The 19,763-nt window shown below is 44.4% G+C and overlaps 1 protein-coding gene across 5 annotated transcripts in view; it reads right to left on the reverse strand.

The window, feature by feature from the left end:
• LOC119173516 (polycomb protein EED) overlaps positions 1-19,763 on the reverse strand; it is a 172,163-nt gene that overhangs the window by 67,923 nt on the left and 84,477 nt on the right. For all 5 annotated transcript variants that reach the window (XM_037424314.2, XM_075896520.1, XM_037424312.2 and 2 more), the window contains exons 6-7: positions 19,083-19,164; positions 5,862-5,953 (exon numbers count right to left, since the gene is read on the reverse strand). In XM_037424314.2, the coding sequence (XP_037280211.1) occupies positions 5,862-5,953; positions 19,083-19,164 (174 nt within the window). The remainder of the gene's footprint in view (positions 1-5,861; positions 5,954-19,082; positions 19,165-19,763) is intronic.

Here is a 19,763-nt window from a genome sequence, read left to right on the forward strand (position 1 = left end):
ACACATTCGTCACTGTCGCCATGCACGCCCGTCACCGCGGGCACAATTCCCGCATCTGACAAAGCTTCGGTTGTCACCGCATCAGCATCGGCACCGACGTACATGCGGAAAGTGTCGCAGTCAGGCACAACGCCGGCGTCAAGGAGAGCGTACCACGACATCAGGGCCTGGTCACCCGTGGCACCCAGCAACATCACCGACAGCTTCGGCCACTTTTTTTCTTGATGCCAGACTCAACGGCTTTCAACATAGCCAACTCCTGCTCGACTGTATATTTTTGCGCTTACGTTTGCCGCTGTCGTTGTCCATCTTGTGTATAGCGGCAGAAACTGATAGAGGTGGTGTAGCTCTTCCACAGTGAAAGACAAGGAAGAAACCCAATATCTCCATCGCCGGGCGGCGTGCGAGCTGAAGGGGGGGAGGAGGTCAGATGGGCGACCGGGTCAACAAGTTCTACAGGAGAGGCGAGGCCGGCTGACGCGCACGCTCGCGCGAGATACTGCGCGGGCGAGTCCATTAGTTTCTGAGGAAAGGGGAGGCAGAGAGTCGCTCCCACAGGTGTGTTGGCAGGCCGTAGGCAGCTCCCGGGGAGTGCAAGGCGCGAGTTTTGAATTACTGCAGCAGTGATGAGACGTAAATCGTCGCGCGCTATAAGATATTGAACTGACATACGTATACCAAAATGATCAGTAAATGCTCAATGCAGACGAAGAATGGTTCGTTATATCCATTGTGAGGAAATTTTTACTTCGTTGAAATGAGGCTTGAAATATGTGGGCATCTATAGAAATTTAAAGAGGAATTATAATTACTTTGTCATATCCATTAGTTCATTTCATCCTGTTTCAATATAACGAGGTTTTACTTATGCCAGAAGTGACAGTGGTACTACTGTCACTTCTGGCATTTCGGTTACAAGGATATGTGAGCACAAACATCATAAAAGCAAATACAACAATCCAACATGAAATATGTCTATTCAAGCCCAGTATCACATCCTACTTATTAGCAACCAAATCAGAACTTGCTGCACGTGCAAAATGATTACAGGTGGCACAAGCAATAAGATCGACAGCAGTCACTGATGCAAGACACTAAGTTTCCCCAGACTTCCACTCACTGCCTGTGTCTGCACTGAACGTAAGGATGAAAAATTATTCGCAAACTTTACTGTCATGATCCGTTCAGAAACTACACTTCAGAATTGTGGCTGTGATGTCAATTGTGTAGGCCATTACGTTAGCATGCTCTGATATTGGAAGGTGAGGAAGTGAAGCGATATAATCCTTGTGGTTTTAAACCGATATCAGAAGCCTTTCGGTTTCGCTTACACATTGCATTTTGCAAATTAAGCATTCTAGGAGATAAACTAGATTATGCATGTCACAGTTATACCCCTGTCACATGTGGCAACTTAAGTGCACTTTAAGTGAATGTACTTACGCTCACAAGGAGTCACTTTGGTGGCGCGCGCAACACGAGAAAGTGAAGCGTAATTTGGAAATGCTGGCAGTGGCAAATGGTAGAATAGTAGCGTAACATATATTTGTTCTTTTTGTGCCCTTGGCTCATCATCAAATCACGTAGTCTTTGTGGAGGTAGCACCAGTGGCACACGCCATCAAAAATGACTAGAGACAGAGTTATCTACACATGTGCAAAAACAAGACGACTCATACAGCCATTGCACGGTATGTGCTGCCGCATGATGACCGCATCCCCTAGCGGACATGGCCACAAACTGCCCAAGAACGAGAGTAGCCTTCTCGCATTATTATTTGTTTTAATACATGGCAGTATTCATAATAATGAAAACAATGATAAAAGTATTATGAGGGCTGCTTCATGCAACAGCGTATTTATATGCTGTTGCCCGACGATGAGCGCATAGACGTCGCAGTTCACTAGTTGTGATAAGATCGAGACTAGCGTCTTCAGCATTTCAATAACGAAGAAGGAGGCCAAGGTTAGCGATTTTTTTTTTCAAGCAAATAAATCATTCTTTTGCGGCGTGTGTGCAGAATTAGTTGTCATTCTTGAATGCACCTATTGCAGGTGATGATCCACTACAGGTAAGCTCTCGGGGCCTCTATTTTGTTATATCAAACTTTTCATATATGGAACTAATTTGCGATCCCCTACGAAGATATATCCATGTTCAAGTGTATCAACCTTCTGGGTTTTAGCACTGAAGATGCTTTTACTTGATTTCCAGCCTTTGTTGGGAATAAACAGTCGGTAGTTCGGCACTCCTATGTATCTTTAGTCTGCCACATTTTCAGCTTTGCGCAAGACTTAATATATTTAGCAAACGCTACTGAGTAGCAACTGTAATTACTTTCATTTCGTGATTTGGTTAGGTTGTATTAGTTGATCAGCTTCTATTATATTGCGTGTGGCGATTTTTTAATATTCGCTGTTGAGTTACACGGGAGACATTTTCAATGTATCACTGGCACTGGTTGATTATTTAACGTTGTGATTAATGATAATGTCACGATTTACCTCGGAAGCGCTTGCAGTGAATGGAGTTGAGAGAGATACACGAGTCAGCGGTAACACGGCAAAGCTATCGTAATACTACCCAAAATGGCAAACAATCTGACACTTCCATTCCATCTCATAAAGAAACATGTACATACATAATATTCGGCTATACAAGGAAACCGGAACTAATATCAATCCGAGTCAAGTTCAGTCCTAAGCCTCCCTAGCCAAGATGGCATCTCAGTGGCTTCTGTCATGCGCTCCCGCAATAGTAGAACATTCTTAATGTACTGATGCCACTTGCAGAGCTACGACGAGGTGGTACCATCTCACCGTCATCGTTGTCGGTGTCTCGCTCTTATTCCTGATTTTCAGCTTGCTTGGTCAACCCAACTTGTCCATAGCATCATGGCCTTTATGATGACACACTCCGATGACTGGTGCGGCCCACATCCGTTCTGGCTCGAGGTGGAAATGCTGTAGTCCGGGCAGCCTCATTCGAGTCTTCTGAGATCTACGGCCACTTTCCGGGCCCCTCACACCAACATCCTTCAGAACCGGGCAGCTACTGCTTTCATCACTATAACGACGCTGATCTTCCTGACCTTCGCAGTTCAAAGCTCTGCAGCACAGTGAAAGCTCATCCTCTGAGATTTCCCATTACGGCTCGCGTGTACTGAGCATTATTGTTTAATCTCGTACGTGAATGTAACGCGTATTAGCACCATCGAGGGTCTCGCGCGCATGCGCCCCATTCCGGCACGTGCCCTCTTACTCATGACAGTGGCCCCCCATTTTAAGAGTTCTCAAAAAACTGGTTTTGTTTTTCCTACTTGTGAATTGAGCTTTCTGTTCTTCTATCAGTGTCATGACTTGAGGCCAAACATGCGCGGGCTGGCGCATCACCTTCTACACCCGCACATTTTCACTGATATCCCTTGGCACAATACCACACTATCACACACTTTCACCGACATGCATGAAACTCTGCACTCAATTGTTAACATGTCTACCAGTTCCTCATTTAACACTACACGGCTACACTCAAAAAATAACTGCACACAACACTGAACACTCAATAAAACAAGACATCCGTACATTTTGCAATACAATATTTAAAGAGCTCTAAACTCAGCCTAAGGATACCTATAAAGTCACTCGTAACGTATCCCACTGTCCAGAATCTATTTTCCACTAACCAATAGAGCACAACCAGCTTAAGTCAGCGCGTATCTACACATCCTCTTGATCACTCGCTACAGCTGTTTATCTTCCCTCTTCAAACCAACTTTCCCAGGCTGCATCCTATCCTTCACAACCTTCTCTGCTTCGAAATACGTGAAACATACTTTCGCCCTTCTTGCAGAATTCTTTCCTTTTGATCTTGGGCGTCTACCAGCAACCTTTCTTGCCTTTTGGTAACTGCCTCGACTTTGTTTTTTTGTGTCTGAAGCACTCCTTTCGTCGCACTCCTCTCTCATGCTTTCTCTCGCCATTTCGACATGCCTCTTTCATCAATATAACGGTTCATCAACCAAGCGCTATGCCCTGCCTCTTTAGTATCTGGAGGTGTCACGTTCTCCGTGCCCTCTTCCATACCACTGGCATACAGCTCTTCCACCTGTGCTAGTTATCACTATCAGTGCCGTCTGAGCTCATTCCCTTCAGTTCATCACTTACAAACCTCGTCTTATTTGCTCTTTGGCTCAACCGAATCTGAACTGTGTAGATCGGGCACTCTGACTTCCTTCTGTAAAACCTCAGTGGGATTTATCTGATCCAATCTAATTCATCCTTTGGCCTATCGCAGTTTGCGCTAGAGTTCCTGTTTTTCTCTCGCTTAAGCCTCAAGCGGTACTACATGCCTTGCTTCAAGTTGATCTCGTCCTCCCACTCTTTTCCACTTCTATAAACTTTAAGTTTTGTTCCTTTGAGCTCTTGCTCCTTCATATCTTCTCCCAATCCATCTCTGCAACCCCCAACAATAACATGACTGGGGCACACAAGAAAAAAGTCTTGGCTCAGGCTCCCCAATTATTGTCCCGATTTATCTCAAGAGCACTTGCAGTGAATGGAGTTGAGAGACACGCCTGTGCTTCGTGCTTTCTTACTCATGACAGCTGAGTAGTCTATTAAAGAGGATGCCAAAGTAACGTCAGCATTTTCCTATGTTTAGGGTAACATCAATGCAGCACACCTTTTTCTTTTAACACGAATGTGTTTTATGCCGTATCCATTGTAAAATTTTCCCCAATAGAGTGCAAAGAAAAAAACAAGAAAGAAAAGTTCTGCCGCGCATGGCACTCAACCAACGACCTTGCGTTCCCCAGCACGTGACGTTACGACTAGGCCACAAAGCAACCCTTCTCCAACTTGTTATCATTGAGCATGTTACAGCTGGCAGTCCTCGGAGCTCGTAAACTTTAGCGTGTTTTAATAATCAGAAGCGAGATGGCACGATGGGCACATGTTGGGTGCAGGCTCTAAAAATCGTCGTGCCACGCCACCCCACGTGTTGCTGTGCAAGCGCGCCTGCACATGGCGCAGTCAAGATGCGCATAGATGTTCTCTAGCGTTGTGGCTCACTCGCATGCGCGCTTATCTCAGGATTTGGGTTCTTTGTACCTTTTGTGCTTCCACCGCAAGCTTGCTTTGAAGTTACAGTAGTTAAAGAGAGCACGAATGTCAATTCACTTGTTGCTGCAGCCGTGTTTACGAAAGAAGTGCGCTATTCACACCCAAGGTAAGAATTGTGACAGTTGTTTCTCTGCGCTCGTCCTGTATGTGTTCAATTTGTGTGTGATTTCTGCTTGAGGTGTGCGCTGCAAAGTTCGAGCTGCTTGCCGTTCTTTGCATGACATTGAAATTTGTTACTGCAGCCTTCATTCCTTCGCCCTTGTCGCGAAACAATGCACAATGAATGCCCATCTACCAGTGCGAGTCCACGTTTCTCCTTCGTGTTATATCGATTCCTAAAAACAGGAATTAGCCATTTTTTTCTATTAGTTATTAGTAAAAAAACTCCATATACTAAGAGCTGTAGTGACTACATGAAGAACTTGGCATGTCCTGACATTTATTAGGGTGAAGGTGAAGCACAGGGTGGCGGTAGAGCACATTCTATTCATCGTTAATCAATACAGGCTTGTGAGAGGCCGGGCACAATGACAGATAATGCCATGCGGTGATGATGATGACACAGACATTTAAGAAGATTTCTATGTAGTAAAGTAGGGGTGCACCACTACATTACCAGCCGGTGGATGTGTGGAATCAGTATTCAACTTTGATAAGCTACTCTAAAACATCATATATTTTCAAAATATGGCTGGCAAACTTTCAAGAAAAGAGAGACAATGGAAGAAGTTGACAGACCGCACTGAGGACTTCATCTCGGTGACCCTCGACTCCGCCAAACACAGCTATGCACTGGTCCGTCTTCACATTCCACAGGCGCAGTGTGTGGTCTGGAAGAAAAAAACACAAGTTAAGAAAGGGCATTCTTATAAACCTTCACTTTGTTTAGAGCTGATATTTTTCAAGCATACGTCCAATAGCAAAGGCGTGACTATGTGTGGAAGGTCGGTACACAATATTTTACAATTGCATACTTGCCAAGTTCAAGGATTCTGAAACCGGCCAGGAGATTTCCGCAACGGGGAGGGGGTGGCATTAAAAGAAAACAAAACCAAGCAAAAAAACATCGCAAAAAACAAAAAGGTATAAAAGGGGGGGTCTCAATCGCAAGCGCCAACATCAGCGTTGCAGTCTTATAGTGGCTAAGAGTGGCCGAACACACGAGGGTAGAGTTTTTCACTACGGTGAGAGTCTCAAAGGATCAACACAACTAGCAGAATTTATTTCAGTCAAAACAACTCGCATGTGTCTGCCAGGGACACACGTGAACGGACGAGATGGCGCAGCTGTCTGCCACACAAGCGTGGGTCAAAGCTTTGCTCACCGCTAGATTCTTTTGACAGGAACGCCAAAACGCGTCTGGCTCCTTTTTATTGCGATAGTAATTATATGGACAGTCCAGGCTGTTTTTTGTTGTCGCCACCGCCGCCGTCCTTCATCGTATATGTATACGTATCTATATCCATGAACACTCAAAGAAAAAAAATTGGCCCTGTATCTGCATGTTACACCGCAAATGTCGTCGAAAGACGATAGTCTTGCGTCTGGAGAGAATGAACAAAGCGTTTATCTGATGTTCTGTGGAAAAAAATCAGTGAATGGTATTCTGGAGGCGCTGTATTAGAGTGCCTCGAGCGTGCAGCGGAGGCGAACGAGTGCATCAAGTCACCTCACACGTGAGACATGAGCGCTATCCGACAGTTATCAAGAAAAACGGGGTGCGCGCCGCGCACGCCCGTCTCTGAGGCAATAAGGGGTAGAACGCGAAGCGACGGGTAGGTGACAGCACCGTGTCGTCTTAGCAAAGCGTTGGAAACACTTGCCGCTTCGTGTAAGCGTTGCATGGCCAGCGCAGCGTTATAAAGGCTACGATCCTTAAAATTACTTATGTATGCCTTTTCTAGTAAAAAGTACACATACATAATATTGACGTGTTATTATGGTACCTCAGATATGTGCAATATTTGCTTTTTAATTGACAATCACACAAGTATTAATGCTGAATATCGAGTAATATTGGTGGGCGCTGCGGATGGTGTTGTTTGGTCACTTTGGTAGTTTAAAGTACCGTTAAGGGTGGAAAAACAGACAAATGTACAGACAGACCAAAGTTATTACCTCGAAGGTCTCTAAGAAAGACTATAGTCTTTAAAAGCCGCCCGCCCTCGGCGTCGAGCTCGTCGCGATCCGCCAGCGCGTGCTTATCTCTCACGTGCACTTTGCCCCATGGATGATGCCTGTGTGCGCTTTTCATACAGTGGCCAAGCGCTTTTCATACACAGCAAGGTACACTTCATACACTGGGACACTTTTTAGTTTGTACTCATATGTACTTGTGATTACATATCGTGCATCGTTTGTGTTTAAACAGCATGTTACGTGTCGAGTGGTAGACGCTGTTAGTTCGCTCGCGTCCTGCGAGTATTTGTGTGTGAGCAGCCCGCTGCATGTTTCGATCTGCTCGCTGTTCTCAGCGTTACATTCCAAGTTGTTGCTGTCGTATTGCTTCACTCTTGCGGCGAAACTGTGAAATTTCTTGTATTTTTTAAGTATTTACTGCCTTCAAAGGCCAACTCTGACGATTTTTTGAGGTCAGTGGATCTCAATAAATTTTGCTGGATACGTTCCTTTGCACATTTTCGTCATTTATGCCAAATTACTGACTTGAGAGATGTGCTGATTGCTTGGAAATAAATTTTAAAGATTGCCTCGAAAAGCTCACCTCGCTTGCCAGAATTATTGGCAACAGTGTCTGTGTGACGTAGAGTTTGGCATGATGTCACAGTGACGCAGCAGATGGCATCACTGTTTGGCCGCTACAGCATTTATTGTGCTGGTCAAAAATCGACTGTGGTGGTGCTTTGCACGGGTATAGCACGAGAAACCTTTCCTCCTTCATCTGTACTGCTTGGCCGGCGCTTCGCTGGCCTGGCTTTCAAAGTTTTCATACTCAGCGCAAGCGGTACCAGTATACACCCTCCGGTTCTTACCAAAGAGTACGTCATACACAGACAGGATGCCGGGTTGGGTTTCGGTATCGGTATTGCACCTTTTTGCCTATTAAAAATTATTTTCAAATTTCCTGAGCTTTTCAGCTATTGGGCTCGTGACAAGAGTGTCTCAGAATAATAAAAACACTATTACCTTGACATGGTGGAAAAATCACCGGAGTTGGCCTTTAACCTACCGTTGCATGCCCACGGAGCTCGTAGATCGCTATCGCATCGCCGCGACCACGGTTTTGTGCGCAGCGGCTGCGGCAAACGTAGTTCATTTTACAATCCCTATGTGCTTGGCTGCGAACGCGCCTTCAAACGATAACAATACTTATAGCGCGAGAACAAAACGACGACACAGAGACAAGAAGGACATGAAAGACACGAGTGCTAACTTCCAAATTGTCTTTCGTGTCCTTCTTGTCTCTGTGTCGTCGTTTTGTTCTCGCGCTATAAGTATCGTCATGCCATACCAACTAGGCCGAGCTGCCACACTTCTAAGCGCCTTCAAAACTAAGTTGTTTTATGCCATCTATGATAGCATCTGCCGCAGGTTTGTCCGCAGAGTTAGCGGAAAGCAGGCGTTGCTTTGATTGGTTAAGCGCACACTTTCAGGGTTCTCTCAGTTACGTCGTCGCCATATACATGATAGTGTCAAGAGCGACCGCGGTTTCGTCCTCAGCGGTTTTGGCAACGACAATCACACGTACTGTAGTGCGCCGATCGCACGCGTACTTCCGAAGCTTCGAGTAGGCTGCTCTCGGCCTTTGTTCGACGGTTTCCGTACTAAAGTTCGTATCACTTGCCGCGATTAGAAAATGTGTTCAGAATATTCGAATTGAGGCCCAATGAACATAGTAAAATTTTGCTGGGGAATTTAAAAATTCGTATCTGCCGCAGTTTCGCATCATTAAGATTATACTGTACATTTACATGAACGGCTCTTAAACTCATTTATAATAAAATGAAGCTAGGTTCGAAAAGCCTAGAGCGGATTTACCTGCTTTTTTGTCAATGCGGCCAGATATGGCACAGACATTTCGATTTCCGTGAGATTTTCATGACAACCGTACAACTGGAAAAAACGATCGAAATCCGGGAGTCTCCCGGCCCATCCAGAAGACTTGGCAGGTTTGCAATTGCAGATTTATTAATGTGGCAAGTTAGGCTAGAGATGCACTGCCAGCTGACATTTTGGGAGGTTCCTTTACTGATACCCATCCAAAGGCCAATCATGCCATTTTCCTATACTGCAGCACATTGCAGTTACCTTGACGATGTGAATAAAAATGCGCATCGCTATGCTTTAAATATGCACAAGCTTTTTCCAACAATGCTTCTCACCGCGTCCAAAAGCGCAATGCTGATGATCAATAAACTGACAGTTCTATTGCATTCAGACCTTAAACCACATATTCTGGCAAAGATATCGGATGGCTGCGACAATGGAAAAGCGGTAGTCAATCGGCAGATACAAAACTCCTCATTGGGTGAACTTGTGCCCATAAAGATAAGAAACAAAAAGTATAAACAAAGCATGCAAGACACTGAATGTGGCAATCGCACTCGTCAGCTGCTGATTCTCGGTTGAAAAGACTGTCTTATGTACATCAGTGATTTAATCTTCCAGCGTTATTGCTGGCAGTCACATAAACTCCCAATAAAACCTGACTACACGTGTCTTGCGTGTAGTCTTAACAAACCAATTTAAAATAGTTGGAAAGCTAAATAAACACTGTGGCAGCGCAGCTTGCACCGAGTAGTGCTAACAGTTGTTGCCAATGAAACCCAATAACATCAAAGTTATGAAAGAAGAATGCTGGGCTGTTGTAGCATGGAGGAAGGGCCACTAGCTCAATAGCAACAAACTCAGATACATAAATGCTTCAGTAGGCTACCTATGACCCCCGTTAACTAGGTCTGTACCTTTATTACGGACTACCGGTCACACGATGTCAATTCCACTTCTGACAGCATGTCACGTGCTTAGTGCCACAGGGGCATGGACACACACAGAGACCAACGCATACACCTGCTGGTTCAGCCAAAAGCGGACCGCCACGCTTTATTGGGCACAAACGTATTGTCACGGGGTTGTGACGCTGACAAAGGCAGAGACAGCTTGTCCAAAATGAAACTGCTTATTTGGCTGAACTTGTGGCCGGTAAAAGGAAAGGCAGATTGCAGTGACAATCACTGGCACTGATAGCAGCGAACAGAGCATCGGCCGTTGATCAACTAACAAGTGGTAATGTGCGTTCACATTTATAAATGTGCTGTCAAATACACCAGCATTATTGTTAGCGGCTACGCAAGTTTCCGAAAAATCTGAAATGTTCGCTTTGTGCGAGTAGTCGCATTGAAAGGTTCCATGATTATATTGATGGTTCTCAGCCAATTGGAGATGTTACACAAGGCAGCACTTACACATGTAATGGGATGATAACAAAACTTGAAGCAGTGTGGCACTGCCGCCATCTGAAAAAAGCATTGCCCCGATGCTTTAACAGAAAAGTAGAAGATAATAATATATGGTTTTCTTCGGTGCAAGGGCCAATGGTGGCCAAAGAGCATCGGGACATGATGTAATGCATGATCAATGCTGATGTAAGGTTGCTGTAAAGGAGCTTCATAAGCCTGTGCCCAAAATTTGAATAAAATACATATACTGGTTATATGAATGAGAGTAGCTATAAAGGTATACAGTTGGTTAAAAATAGTATAGTGCACGGAATGTATAATCAGGTGAAGCTCTACTAAGCACTACTGCCTCTCATGGCCCCTTGCGAGCAAGGAGTTGGAGGTTTAGTGCATTAAAGTGGCTCTGAAACACTTTTTTAGGTAATCATAAAATAAATTCACTAAAGGAGCTTATTGCCTCATGAATTCAACGCCAGGAAAATTTTAAGAATCTGTCAAGCACGAGCTGAGTTACAAAGATTTGTCACACAAGAATTGTGGTGGATCTACCACACAAGAATTGTGGTGTGCTTTTAAAAGTAAAGTAATGGAACTCATAGATATTTACATACCAAGTGTGCATTCTTGTGGAATGAATAGCCGCAAGAAGCCTTGGGCTACCTCACAGTTATTAAAAATAATTAAAAACAGGCAGCGAGTATACCGTAGCTTCAAAAGAACGAAGGCAAAAAAACACTTCGACAGGTTAAGTGCCCTAACACGTGAATACAAAGTTATGGCAAAAAACGCGAAGGCGGGCTACTTAAATAGGCTAAACGAAGAAATGAAAACAAATCCCAGAATGTTCTGGCGGTACTTAAAACGTTGCGAGTCGGATGCTACCGGTATTAACGAAATCCAATATAATAATCAAGTGTTCTCGGAAGATATAGACAAGGCGAACTGCCTTAATGAATATTTTCGCTCTGTATTTTCACCAAAGACTGATGAATACTGTGATATCCCATGTGCATATCCCGTACCCTTAATGCAGCCTATTGAGCTTAGCGTGGACGACATTCAAGCTTTTCTCAGTAATCTCGATGAAACAAAAGCGAATGGTCCTGACGGCATTTCTCTGCGTGTTTACAAACATTGTGCTTCTCCTGTTTCCGTGTATCTTCATTTAATTTACTCGAAGTCTTTATCTACTGGTGTCTTACCAGATGACTGGAAGATGGCCCACGTTGTGCCGATCCACAAAGGTGGACCCAAAAAGGAAGCTGTCAACTATAGACCAATTTCATTAACATCAATTGCCTGCAAAGTACTTGAGCACATCTTGTACAAGGAAATAATGCGACATATAACGCACCACAAATTGTTAATAGAAATTCAGCATGGATTCCGTAAAGGACTATCTTGTACCACGCAGCTGGTTGAATTTTATCATGATTTATCCTCTAGTATTGACGAAAATGGGCAAACTGACTGTATTTTTCTTGATTTCCAAAAAGCTTTTGATTCAGTTTCGCATGCGCTCCTTTTGCAAAAACTTAAGTTATTTAATTTAGACCTAAATGTGATAATCTGTATAGAAAATTATTTAAAGCATCGTCGCCAATGTGTTGTTTTGAATGGAAAAGCATCCAGTTATGTTGACGTGACATCAGGTGTGCCCAGGGCTCCGTTTTGGGTCCCTTGTTGTTTTTAATTTATATCAATGATATTTCGGTTGGTATCTGATCGTCTATCCGGCTTTTTGCCGATGACTGCATAGTCTACCGGAAAATTAAGAGTGAGCAGGATTCCTCCCAACTTCAAAATGACTTGGTGCGTATTCATGACTGGTGTACAACGTGGAAAATGTCTTTAAATTTTAATAAGTGCATTAACCTTTGTTTTTCAAAGAAGACAAAGAAGATCGAATTTAGATATTGTATAAATGGTGTGCCAGTTACCACGAAGACAACTTACAAATACCTGGGTGTGTTCTTTTCTTCTGACTGTTCATGGAGTGTACATGTTGATTATGTTGTCGCAAAAGCTGCGAGGGTGTTAAATTTTATTCAGCAAAACTTACGATGTTCGCATCAGCGACTTAAAGAATGTGCGTATTTGACGTGTGTACGACCAGTCTTAGAGTACGCCTGCGCTGTGTGGGATCTGGCGCAGGTATATCTTAGTGATAAGATAGAAAAAATACAGAACAGGGCAGCAAGGTTCGTCCTGGAACAGTATCAATGGCGGGAAAGCTCTACTGCTATGAAACAAGAATTGAATTGGGAGCTGCTTTCATCGCGTAGAAGAAAATTGCGATTAAAACTTTTATATCTAATATTTAGTAATAAAACTGGAATCAATAAGGATATGTATTTACAGACGCCGTATTATTTGTCAAATCGAATTGATCATCCCTTTAAACTGAGGGAATACCGTCCCAGGACTGGAATTTTTGCAAATTCTTTTTTTGTCAGAACAATACATGAGTGGAATGGGCTCACAAGTGTACAAGTGTCTGCTGTAAATGAAAATTTGTTTCTTTCGAATCTGTAACCCACCTGCTATAACGCCTTCGGGCGCTGCAGGTATGCTTCGAATAAAGAATAAAGAATAAAGATTTGTCGCACGCTGCAATCTCATAAGCACTGGAAAGCACTGGACGAAAGTACTGGAAGCTAAGCAGGGGGCGATGGCATGACTCGTGATTTTGAGATGATAGTCTTTAAAGATGATAGTCTTTCTTGGGGACCTTCGACGAGAAAATTTCGTTCTGTTTGTCTGGCTGTACATTTGTCTGTTTGTCCGCCCTAACGATACATTAAACGGCACCAAACGGCCAACCCCAACCGCAGCGCCCACCAATATTGCTCAAGGTTTAGCGTTCATAGTTGTGCGATTGTCAATTAAAAAGCAATTATTGTGCATATCTGAGGTGCCAGAACAGCGCCTCGATGTTTTCTATGTCTGCCTTTATACTAGAAGAGGCACACACAAGTAACTCTAAGGAATGTAGTGTTTATTTGTGCTGCGCTGACAGTGCAACGCGATGCTCAAAAAGGTGTTTCCAACGCTTTGCTACGACGTCACGGGGGTGGCACCTGCCGGTCGCTTTGCGTTCTACACCTTATCACCTCCGAGACTGGCACGCATCTTTCTCCGCGGGCTGCACGCCTTCGTTTTCAAAGATAACTGCCAGATGCCACTTGTGTCTAACGTGCCTAGATGCGCTTGTTCGCCTCCGTCACACGATCGAGGCACTCCAACGCAGCGCCTGCAGAATACCATTCACCGATTTTCTTGCGCTGAACATCAAATAAACGTATTGTTCACTCTCTCCAGACGCAAGACTATCGTCTTTCAACGACAGTTACAGTGTAACATGTATATTCGGGCCGAATTTTTCCTTTTCTTTTTCTTCAAATACGCGGCTTTTTTCAGCATGATCACATGGACAAGTCGCGGTATCCCGCAGAAATCCTTGTAATGACCGAGTGCACCATGTTCAAATCAGCCAATGGCTGATAGAAGGCCTTCTCTATAGAGTTTTTGAGCTTCCTCCGTCATTTGTCGAGAGAAGAGAAAGCAATTTTTAGTTATGATAATTTATTGTGAATTGCAGGCCACGTGCCATGCGACCTGCAATTCAGGCTCGCGTGTTCTCGGAAGCCTCTACTATTGATCGGCACCGTTTTTTGACCATGCTCAAAAAGTGTTGCAGGGCCCCTTTACAAACATGGAACTTTCGCAGCAACGTCCTCCCACAGATGATGTGTTACAATTGTCACAAGCAAATTATTTTGAGTGTACCAATGTAGTTTAAATACAATATAACTGATTTTTTGTCAAACAATGAATAAATACCTAGAAGTAATAAGGGGTGAAGGGGAATGTGCTCTTGATAGGCTTTGAAGAAGTGTTTTTTTTTTTTTTTTTTTGTTCTGCCTTTCGGCACTGTAGAAGCCCGTGAAGTACGCTCACTGCTTCCCCACATCTACCACAGCTCTGGGGTTTTCCACCAGTCAATAGGCAACCATGGGTGCCATAGATGTGTCCTATTTTTAGTCTGGAAAGTAGGACTTCAGTTCGTCTGGATGTTATGGTGGAAGGGTCGTTACCTAACTGTGGTGTGATAATGTGAACTTTGTTGTTAGTTTGGACATTACACAAACGCTGCCAGTACCTTTGAAGAGTATTTCGAGGACAAGGCTCTATTACAGGTACCATCAGTAAGGAGTTGCCAGCTTTTCCAGAAACTGATGTCATGAGCTGGTGACCCAGCTCATTGCCTTCTATTTCACAGTGCTCTGGCACCCAACACACGACGACGTGTCATTCGGATGCATACATGGCAGAAAGAATACCGCGACATAATACAGTAGAATCTCGATGATACGAATTCGAAGGAGCGTGCAAAATATTCGTATCATCCAAAATTCACATGAACCAAGAACAAGTTAAAGCTGATATTGAAGATGAACAAGAACTTTATTGGCAACTCCTTGTTGCTGAAAAAAGTCCATGATGTTCTTTTAAACTTTGCTGCCTTCACCTTCTCAATAAAGTGCCATGGCTTCCTCACTCATGTTGTTGGCGTGTCACATTCACACTTGACATCAAAGGGAGTTAGGTTAGGTTAATTTAGTTTTTATGGTGCAAAAGCAGCTAAGGCTATGCTGCGCAAGACACAAGACTTTCAGGAATAGACACTGAAAAGATGAAATTGCCTGAAAGTGCCTCCGCGGATGCTTGGGATAAGTGTGCCAACATTGCGTAGTGTATATGGTCACACCCTGTTGCCGTTTTTTTACCGGCGGAAAGTACCCTGTTTAATTCGTGCAGCGTAAGCGGAAGGTTATAACTTTCATTTGAGGTACTGGTAGTAGGCAGTCTTTGTCTTTCTGCATTTTCTTTATATTTCAGGAATGCATTGGTGTAATTTGCTGAGCATGATACCTTGTAAAAGTGTTCTCCTAATTGGTTGGCCTGGTCTTCTAGTGTTGATTGTGTGTCTGGACTTGTAAGCAGTGGTATTGTGTAGGAGGAGTACTCTCCTTTGAAATTCCTCACCTGGTCCCAAATGTGTTTAGATGTTGACTGAACTGTTGAATGATGATATGTATTTTTGCCATGAATCCTTTTCTGTCCGTCTTCGAATAAATCGTGCTCTGACTTTTGCCTGTTTGAAGTTGATGAGGTTGGTGTAGGTGGGGTATATTCGTAGAATTCCCCAGGCCTTATTTTGTTGTTTTTTGGCATCAGTACACTCGTTTGTCCACCAAGAGTTGAGTTTTTTGTGTAGGATTCCGGATGATTGCGGTATTGCCTTTTCTTCTGCTAAGATTAAAACTTTGGCGAACTCTTCGTTCAGTTCCTCAGCAGAAAGCTCCGAGAAAGCTTCATCCGAGAAAGCTTCAGCAGAAAGCTTCATCGAGCTTAGCATTTTCTGTGAAAACAGGCCAGTTCGCGAGCTGCAGTTTCCACCGGCGTGGCTTGCTTGTTAAAGTTGGGTAGGATGGTATGAGTTTTAAGATACCGGGTTGATGATCACTACCATAAGACGTGTTGACGACGTCCCATTTAAAATCGTTAAATATACACGGTGAACGCAGGGCAAGATCTAAGCACCTAAATGTGTGTGAGGTTGGTGAAAAGTAGGTAAAATCCCCGGAGTTAAGAAGGCAGATGTCGTTTGATAAAATGAAATCTTCCACAGCTTGCCCTCTTGCATCAGTTTTGTCGCTACCCCAAAGGGTTGAATGAGCATTGAAATCCCCAACTAAAATAAATGGTTTTGGCAACTGTTCCACTAAATTTTCTAGGTTTTTGGTGGTGAAAAGGGTGTGAGGTGGAATATACAGTGAGCAGATGGTGATGGTTTTGTACAATAGGATGGTGACGGCTACGGCCTCAAAAATGTGTTTATTTGGACATATCGCGTAGGAGCGCTGCCCTGCACGACTACGGCTACTCCTCCTGAGACACGGTCGCAATGTTCGCGGTCCTTTCGGGCAACTTTGAAGCCTTTTAGGAAATGGTCGTGTTTTGCACCAAGATATGTCTCTTGGAGGCAAAAGGCTATTGGTGAGAACTTGTTAATGATGTCCTTTCAGTCACCTAAGTTGTGAATCAAGCCTCTACGGTTCCAATGTACGACAAAAGCCATGGTGGAATAAAATTAAATGAATATACTTCTGGGGATTGATCGGTATGAGTAAAAGATTATAGGTGACACTACTAAGAAATAGAAATAGAAAGAAACACGATAACCATTACGGTTATTGCTTACTATTGTGGTTACTGTGACTTTGTCCTTGTCCTGTGTGGTGCGCTCGAGAGAGCGCTTGTCCTTTGGTGTCGATGACACCGGAGTTTTGTGGTCGAACTCCATTGCCTTGTCTGAGGCACTGGCAGATCGAGAGTGAGGCGCTGAGAAACGGATCTCAGGCCTTGGCACTCAATTGAGTTTAGGGCCCAGGAAGACCGGAGTCTGCGGGCCCTTTGATGAGGATGGAGCAGCAGGCACTGCTTCCTTTAAGGGGGCGGTTTGAGTCACTACAGGACCACTGGGTGTGGTAGCGGTGGATTCCTGAAGCCTTTGTGACGCTGCCCCCGACTGCGTCACATCAGTGTAACTTCTGTGGAAAAGGTACGACAGCCGTTTTTGCGCTTCGCTGAATGATATTTTTTCTTTGACAATAAGAGCGATCACTTTTTTGTCTTTTTTCCAACATGGGCATGACCGGGAATACGCTGGGTGTTCCCCGTCACAGTTAACACAGAGGTGTGAGGATGAGCAGTTTTCCGATTTGTGGTCATTTGCGCTGCATTTTTCTTTGCCTCTGCATGAGTGCAAGGCGTGTCCGAATCTTTGGAACTTGAAACAGCGTCTGGGGTTTGGAATATAGGGTCTGACATTGGTTTTTATGTACCCAGCCTTAAGAGAGGTGGGCATTTCACTTGTTCCAAAGTTTAGTATTACGTGTTTGGTGGACACTTCTTGATTATTGCAACGAATTACTATTCTTTAGACTTTTATGACATTTTGGTCTTGGAATCCTTCGAGGAGCTCTTCGTCACTAAGGCCTAAGAAGTCTTCCTCGGAGATTACTCCCCAGCTGGTGTTTAGAGAGCGATGGATCGAAACGGTGACAACTGTTTCTCCAATCCTGGTTAGTTGTGATAGCTTAGGCACTTTGTCTTTTTTCGGTTAGCTCCAAAAGGAGGTCAACGCTTGACATTTTGGATGCTTTGTATGTGGGTCCTATTTTTTTCTTTTAGGCACTTGGCCACCAAAAATGGGGATAGTTTTCTTAGAGGTGTGCTTTCACTATGAATAATGTGGTACTTCGCGAAAGTAACTTTAGTTTCTGTCGAGAAGTGAAAACTTGCTTCGGTGCGCCCTCTCTTAGTAAACCGATCAAGGGCGGCGGATGCTTGTGAAGCCATAGAAGTATGAATGTGTTCGGTAACAGCGGCGACCACCCATCACGGAGCCCAACAAGGGGGCGCGGCTGGACTTGTTAAACAAGCCCTCCCGACCCCAGCCGTTTGCTGTTACTATAACCCAATGTAATTATTCAAGGTGGGATACCTTCACAAGGTAACCCTTGCCACCATGAAAATCGGAAGTAAACAGAAGTTAGAAGAAGACAGGAAAGATAAAAAGTGTGAGAAAAAGACGAAGATGTGGGAGGAGACAGACGGGAAAAGGCGACTGCCGATTTCCCCTGGGTGGGTCAGCCCAGGAGTGCCGTCTACGTGAAGCCGGGGACAAAGAGGTGTGTTGCCTCCACCGAGGGGCCTTAAAGGTCCAATCACCCAGCGTCGGCTCAACCCCCAGGCTCCCCTTTTCCCCAGACACGGCGAAGACACGCACAGCTAGGCGTGGGAGGGAGTAGAAACTCCCCCCGTTAGCTCGGGTCCGTGGTGTCGCTACGCACGAAACGCCTACTTACGCAGACGCCCCTGCGGGAATCGAAGGGAGTGAAAGCGGCAAAGCTCATTGGAAATTCACTCGCTTCGCTTCTTAAGTGGCTGGAAAACCTCACCGTGAAGAAAAATTGGTCCTGGAGAATTCAAGCGAAAAACCCCAGAGCAGCCGGAAAACCACATCCCGGCTCATCGAAAACGTTCCAACTCCTACTGTCTCTCGTACATGCCACTTGAGAATTCATAATATTTTGCCCGTTTGCTGAGCCTTTAGGTTTGTACCAAGTTCTAGTTATGAGCCAAAGCCCTGAAAAGAAACATTTTACACCTTTAAAAAGGTTTCGGAAGATACACCAGCACAAACGACACAGGCGGACGCATCTGGGGCGACGGATGCAGCTGGCATGCAAATAAACCCATGCTTGTTATTAAGATAAAGCCCGTATCTAAAAAAAACAAAACTAGCCGCCATGGTGCCCTGATGATTTTTCTGGACTGACGCCACTGCGATCTGTAAAAAGCCCTAGCAGGACTTCATCCCATTTACTGCACCTAAGATTAGTCATTCTACCGAGGCCTTGTAAAAAGTTCCTTTTGTGGTCAGTGCATCGTCATCATGAAAGTCACTCACCTTTGCTAACTGACAACAAAAGGTTGACGTCATGGGGATGAAACTTGAGCTCGTTGATGGCATTGCCATGGCCAATGTAGTGCTGCGCATACAAGAACATTACAACACTCTGTGCATAGCCTTGCATTAAGTACGATTATTTTCTTCGGCAATACAGTGTAGAATAAAAGGTTCATGTGTGCCCAATGATGCCTCCATAGAGTTGGTTCAGTTAGTGCGCACATTATGATAGAACAGAAAAATTAACACAGCGGCATTGTCAGTGTGTTTGTTGCCTACCACACCACAGTGACTTGGCAGCCACTGAAATACTACGTGGAGTCCTTTCTGGAATGAAGTATGAAGGAGGTACCAAATCGGAAGGACCAACTGTTTGCCCAAAGGGCCGATGACAAAGACTGCAGGGCTGCCTTTCAATTTCTGAAGACTGACTATCGCTAAGGCTGTCCGCAATTCTCTGCTCAAAGTGATGAAAAAATACGCAAACAGGGCTTGTGTCGAGCAGTCATTTTGACAAGCAGACTTGCCTTAGTGTTCTGTTCTAGCCTTGAGAAAGGCAAGTCCGCTTGTCGAAACATCGATTCGACACAACCCCTGCTTACGGATTTTTTTCATCGCATGCTTCCATATTCCTTTTCTGCAGTTTTTTTTTTTTGGATTTCCTGCTCAAAATTTGGCACA

This window comes from Rhipicephalus microplus, chromosome 5, assembly GCF_043290135.1.
Source record: "Rhipicephalus microplus isolate Deutch F79 chromosome 5, USDA_Rmic, whole genome shotgun sequence".
NCBI lineage: Eukaryota > Metazoa > Arthropoda > Arachnida > Ixodida > Ixodidae > Rhipicephalus > Rhipicephalus microplus.